The sequence below is a fragment of the Centrocercus urophasianus genome, unplaced genomic scaffold, assembly GCF_019232065.1.
Source record: "Centrocercus urophasianus isolate 14NV4802_14NV808 unplaced genomic scaffold, USGS_Curo_1.0 seq_266, whole genome shotgun sequence".
NCBI lineage: Eukaryota > Metazoa > Chordata > Aves > Galliformes > Phasianidae > Centrocercus > Centrocercus urophasianus.
The window spans coordinates 516-7,158 of NW_024884829.1; the positions used below are offsets into that span (position 1 = coordinate 516).

The window sequence follows — 6,643 nt, forward strand, 5'->3', positions numbered from 1 at the left end:
TAAGGATCCTGTGAACCCAACCACCCCACATTTGACCTGTAAGGACCTTTCCACCCCAACTGCTCCCTGGTTGAGCTGTAAGGACCCTCTGAACCCAACCACTCCACAGCTGATCTGTAAGGACCCTTTGAACAACTATTCTGGACTATGTCCTCAATACACAAGTTTTTTTGGGAACCAAAGCCAAAGGTTTCAGCCTTAAGTATCTCTCTTCCACCTTTTTCCTATCCCAGCAGCAGAGATCTCAGTGGGCAGGAACTTCGTTAGGACTGATTCACAAATGGTTACTGAGAACCAAACAGAGATGGGATCAATTAAAACTTTGGGACATCTTACGTCGATGCGCTGCGTCGTGTACAAAGGATTCCCCACAATGGTGTCGTATCTTCCTGCCTGGTGTATGACATGGTGCAAGGAATCCATCTGCAACAAGATCCCACGGAATGACACCAATGAGGGGAGGTAAAAAGTAATGGTAAGGCAAAAAAAAATCATAGTGCGAGTGGGATGTGCTCGTTTTGTTTAAAATAATTGTAAATCAGTGCTGTTAACACGGCAGCACCCCGTCAAGTTCTGCTTATACAGAGCAAGACGAGCCCTCAAACGAGCCAGCACCAATTTGTTGGTGTAAATCTGAAGGATGGAAGGATGCCAATGGGCCAATCCTGAGTTTGATTTCAACAAAAAAATAACACATAGATTTCAATGGGTTTGTTCCACAAATCTGACTCGAAAGAGAAGAAAAAAATAATCATCTTTATCTGATATTAAGAGAAACTGCTTTAATAATAATAATAATAATAATAATGATGATGATGATGATGATGATGATGATGATGATGATGATGAAATAACCTGCTCACCTGTGACTGCACATTGCCTCCCACCGGGGAGCTCTGGTAGGAGGTCAACGACTGCAAATTTATGAAGGAATCTCCGGAATTGGTCATCTTAAAAGAGCCAGAGGAAGCTGAATCACAACGAAACGAAGAAACGAAAGAAAAATCAGTGCAAAAACGTGTATTTTTAATTCTGTGAGCATTTCCAACCATTCATGGCGCTCATCGTCACAGGAAGGAATTGGAGACTTCCAAAGCTCTCTCCCTTACCCGAATTTGGTGTCGATGGGGAGTTTGCCCGGTTGCCCTGAGCCACAACATTGGTTGCATCCACTGCCGTTTTCGCAGCGTAAATGTTGGCTTCTTCTTGGAACTTCCCCATGTTCTTCTTGTACCGAATCCTTTTGTTACCAAACCAGTTGGAAACCTGGAGATTTACAGCCCTGTTACCATTCAAACCATTCCATTACCCGCTACGTTGACGACTCAGCAGCAAAAATAATGTTTTATAGTAGGGCTCAAACCAACAAAAAACCACCAAAACCCTTTGGAACAGCATAAATGTTCTTTGTTTTCTTTTAGTACAGGCAACTGAAACCTATTGCTGGCTACAGGGGACAACCCAGCAGAACTCAGGTGTGTTTATATGGTCTGAGATCCACTCTCACGTTCATCTGTCACCAACCCATTGCTGTTCCCTTCCCAGCTGTCCTTGACGTTGTCTGTCTGTAGGTTTTCCCCATTTTTCCTCGCATTTCTTCACGCCTTCACCTGACTGAGAACAGTTTTCCATCCATCAGCCCCTGGCTCTTGGAACATCGCTTCGAGTTCCCCTTGGCTCGCTTGTTTTTGTGCCCCTAAAGCTCAATTTGCTCACAGGGCATTTCCTAGACGAATCCAGGGCTAGTTTTCATGGAACCACTGAATCACTGGGAGTTGGATGGGGACCCTTAGCAGCCACTCAGTCCATCCTAACGTCCTTTTCCAACCTTAACGCCTCAAGGAAAGAAACAACGACTCCCAATCAACGGCTTCGTACCTGCGAAACGGTGATGCCACCCTTCTTTGCCAGCTCCTCTTTGGCCTCTTCGCTGGGGTAAGGATTGCTCAGGTGCGAATAGAAATACTCATTCAGCACTTCTGTTGCCTGCTTGCTGAAGTTACGCCGCTTACGTCTGTGAAAAATCACAATTATTCCTACCTGCGCGGCCGTGGGCCTGCTCTAAAGTACATCTGCTTTGAGGAAGAATACATTCATATCCTTTGAGGAAGAATATATTTAATTCCACGTGGTTTTAATATGTTTACGTCAAGGTAAGTAAGCTCGGCGTGAACAACAACCCATGAGATGTTAACACTGAAACTGACAGCAGTGGGAACGAGGTTTCCTATGCGATTACTGGCACTGAGCAATAATTAAAGCCTCTTTTCGTCACACAGAATCACAGAATCACCCGGGTTGGAAGGGACCTCAAGGATCATGCAGTTCCAACCCCCCTGCCCAGCAGGGCCACCAAACATCCACATTCAGATCAGGTTGCCCAGGACCCCGTCCAACCTGGCCTTGAACACGTCCAAGGACGGGGCATCCACAACCTCCCTGGGCAGCCCGTTCCAGGGCCTGACTGCTCTCCTTGTAAAGAACTTCCCCCTAACATCCAACCTCAATCTTCCCTCCCTCAACTTGGATCCATTTCCCCTAGTCCTGCTCTTGTCAGCCCTTTGGAAGAGTTGACTCCCCTCCTGGGTGTAGGTTCCCTTCAGGTATTGATAGGCTGCACTGAGGTCACCCCGCAGCTTCTCTTCTCCAGGCTGAACAAGCCCAACTCCCTCAGCCTGTCCTCGTAGGGGAGGTGCTCCAGCCCCCTGCTCATCTCAGTCGCCCTCCTCTGCACCCTTTACCAAAATCTCAATGTCTTTCTTGTACTGAGGGCTCCACACCTGGACACAGGACTCCAGATGGGGCCTCACAAGAGCCGAGTAGAGAGGGACGATCACCTCCCTGTCCCTGCTGACCACCCCTCTCCTGATGGAGCCCAGGATCCCATTTGCCTTTCGAGCTGCCACAGCGCACTGCTGGCTGATGTTAAGGTCGTACCTTGCATCGAGGAAGCGCGAGCGGAGGATCATCACCGCCTCACACGTGCTCTGCTTCAGCTGCATCTGGATGGTGCTGAATTTGCCGTGGATGATGTTCACCATCCGCTCGATTTCTTTGGGAGAAATGGGTCTGGTCCGGCTCTGTTCCCTGAGCAGGTTCATGACGTGGGTGGTGAACTCGCTGCAGGCCTGAAAATAAAGATATTTGTATCGAGAAACGATGAAACACCCCCTAAATGAATTCCCCCCAACAAGAGTACATATCCAAAAAAAAAAACCAAAACAAAACAGAAAACAAAACAGAGGACTTTTCACGTTTCAGCTTTATCCGTATTTACTCTTAAAAACACTGTAACAAAGATAAACGAGACATTAATTATCTTGATGTCCAGTCCCTCTATTCCACCTTAATTCTGTAGAGGTAACGAATAGCATCTTTACTTTGACGTCCCTCTATTTCATCTCATTCCTGCAACGCTGAGATAAGCTCCCAAACAAATGTGACACAACCTCGCGTCGAACTGAACTCATTTACACCTCCTGCTCCGTCCTTAAAACCAACACCGAAGGAAAAAATAATGATAATAATAATAATAATTAAAAAAAAAAAGGGGGTTATTTTCAATTGAGATGATAAAAACTCTTCCATGCAGAAAGATCACCTGTTCATATTTCTCTAGCTCAGAGTGGTAAATCTGTCGGATCTGTGACAGCTTGGCCCTGTAGTCAGAGTGCTCAATGCTATTGTCATTTGGACAGCCACCTGGTGTTGCTGCTACAGCCATCGGTGCTCCTCTTCCTCTTTTCTCGGGGCCGGAGACGCCCTCCGCCAGCAACATGTTATCTAGTCTCATTAGTTGGGCATCGGGGGGGTCTTCTTCCTGAATACCACGAATACTTAACACTGGGTAGATATAAAGAGGGAATCAGAAGGTTATTTCCGGGACGGGGAAGAGAGTCTGCTTCAGTGGTAGAGCATTTAAAGACCAGGCTTCTATCTCCAGGTCGAGGAAAGAAGGAGCGTTTAATGAAGGTATGGCGCAGTATGTACAGAGAAAACGTGGGTCAGAGGGAGAAACGGGGAACACCTTAAAGATATAAAAAGAAATAATCGTGGAATGGGGTTGGGTTGGGTTGGGAGGGTCCTTAAAGATCAAAGACAGACTATGGGAGGTGGATGAGATGCCTGAGCCGCTACAGCCGCCGTATCTCAGTGTCTGGGGGGTGAAAAGGACGCCACGCAGATGTGGGATCGTGCTGAATTCCACACCTGAGGGCTGCTTACTTAAGGTGCCTGGTGTGCCAAGGGTGCAACTACACCACTGCCAGGCAGAGGCTACGCCATCGCCAATGATAGGCCACACTGCTCCAGCAAAAGGCCACACCACCAGCCTACACCACCCCGAAGTATTGACAGCACCACGTTCTGCCCTGTTAAAACCTCGAAACCTGAAACACTCTGATGAAATCAGACCCAAATCCACTTTCGTTACGCTGACACGCAACGGGATCCGCGCTCGGATCATCCGCCTTCGATTCCAAGCAAATCTGATTCAGAATATTTAAATCCCAATTTTTGACAATTTACTGTTCGCTCCTGAAACAACAAATGAACAAACAAACAAAAGACCCTCAAAACATACTGAGTTCAAGAAACACCAGGAGCTTTCTGGCTTTTAATTGGATTTTAACTGTGAGGCAATTTAATGAGTAGTGGATTGGATTCAGGAGGGAATCTCTGCTGATAACACAGTGATGCACACCAGATCCAAAGTGACCAAAGCAATATTCCAAAGCCATCCGACAACACAGAACCGTGGGAGGACAGAATGGGTTGGGTTGGATGGATCCTTAAAGATCACAGAACTATGGAATGGGGTTTGGTTGGGTTGGAAGGGTCTGTAAAGATCACAGAACCAGAGAATGGGTTGGGTTGGAAGGAACCTTAAAGATAAAAAACAATAATAATGGAATGGGGTTGGGTTGGGTTGGAAGGGTCCTTAAAGATCAAAGAACCACAGAATGTGGTTGGGTTAAAAGAAACCTTAAAGACCACAGAACCATAGAATGGGTTGGGATGGAAGAGTCCTTAAAGATCACAGAACCAAACAATGGGTTGGGTTGGAAGGGTCCTTGAAGATCACAGAACCATACAATGGGTTGGGTTGGAAGGGTCCTTAAAGATCACAGAACAATTCAATGGATTGGAAAGGTCCTTAAAGATTACAGAACCGTAGAACAGGGTTGGGTTGGTTTAGAAAGGTCCTTAAAGATCACAGAAGCACAGTTGGGTTGCAAGGGACCCCAAAGCCCCCCCAGAACAACACTCCTCACTCTGACAGAGCTCACGTGGAACTATTGGGGCTGGGAAGGGTTGGTGGAAGAGGTGTTTGGGTTCCCATCTCCTTACACACATCGTGATGCACGTCAGCACACCTCGTGTTGGAGTTGAGCTCCCAGCTGCAGCTTAATTTTATATCACCCGTCTAATGACGGTAATTAGACATTCGTTATCATCAATTACGCATCAGCTCATCTCAAGTCAACTGCTGAATAAAGCGCCCCCACAACCTCAAGGTAAGAATCTGGTCGGCTGGGGTTAGCAAGAAACTAGAGAGGAGTTAATTAGCATTAATGAGTTGCACTTTCCACCCCGTAGCTCATCCCAGCAAGTTCATCGCTACTGAAGAAACTCATGGACCATAAAACTCACTGGTTCTCTTTACACACAAGAAAACACAAATTCCCCATTTTCCTGCACATCCCCTACTGATATCTGTCAAATATGCAAAACCATTACCCTAAGTGACGTGAAATTCCCGTCGTCTCTAATTAATCCTTAATTAAACCGCGACGCAGCCTAAGGTGTTGAAGCCTCAGTATGCAAATGCAATCACGGCCATATATTTTGCACGTCGTTAATTAAGAGGTTCGTGGTTCTGTAATGAGGTTAGCGGTACCAAAATAAGCGGTGCGCGCTCGGCTGTGAGTTTTGTTGTTGTTGTTTTTGGTGTTTTTTTTTTCCCCTCCCTTTGCAGATTTTCCTTCATGGAGCAAATAATGCAGAAAAGCAACGTGAATGCAGCCACTGGATGCACGTTTGTTGGCTTCACCTTCGTAGACAGGCATTTTAGGGCCAGAATTGAACCATTTGTACCATCCACACTATCCAAAGAGTGCGGCCAGCAGGAGCAGGGAGGTGAGCATCCCCCTCTACTCAGCACTGGTGAGGCGGCACCTTGAGTGCTGTGTCCAGTTTTGGGCCCCTCACTGCAAGAAAGACATGGAGGGCCTGGAACGCGTTCAAAGGAGGGCAATGAAATGGTGAGGGGTCTGGAGCACAGGGCTGAGGAGGAGAGGCTGAGGGAGCTGGGAATGTTCAGCCTGGAGAAGAGGAGCTCAGGGGAGACCTCACTGCTCTCTATGGCTGCCTGAAGGGAGGCTGCAGGGAGCTGGGGGTCAGCCTCTGTACCGTGGTCCTCCCAACCATTTCACAACTGACCTGTAAGGACCCCTCCATCCCAACCCCTCCACAACTGACCTGTAAGGACCCTACCATCCCAACCCCTCCACAACTGACCTGTAAGGACCCTTCCATCCCAACCACTCCACAACTGACCTGTAAGGACCTTTCCATCCCAACCACTCCACAGTTGCCCTGTAAGGACCCTACCATCCCAACCACTCCATAGTTGACCTGCAAG

General features: G+C 47.4%; 1 protein-coding gene across 6 annotated transcripts in view; it reads right to left on the reverse strand.

The window, feature by feature from the left end:
- Positions 1-47: 47 nt before the first annotated feature.
- Positions 48-6,643, reverse strand: part of LOC122164591 (pre-B-cell leukemia transcription factor 1-like) — a 13,815-nt gene continuing 7,219 nt past the window's right edge. For 3 of the 6 annotated variants that reach the window (XM_042826705.1, XM_042826704.1, XM_042826703.1), the window contains 6 exons: positions 3,602-3,843; positions 2,938-3,128; positions 1,879-2,014; positions 1,110-1,266; positions 864-970; positions 54-423 (listed from right to left, as the gene is read on the reverse strand). In XM_042826705.1, the coding sequence (XP_042682639.1) occupies positions 199-423; positions 864-970; positions 1,110-1,266; positions 1,879-2,014; positions 2,938-3,128; positions 3,602-3,843 (1,058 nt within the window). In that variant the 3' untranslated portion in view covers positions 54-198. Of the gene's footprint in view, positions 424-863; positions 971-1,109; positions 1,267-1,878; positions 2,015-2,937; positions 3,129-3,601; positions 3,844-6,643 lie in introns of all 6 variants that reach the window. The other 3 variants (XM_042826702.1, XM_042826701.1, XM_042826700.1) reach the window with 2 other exon arrangements.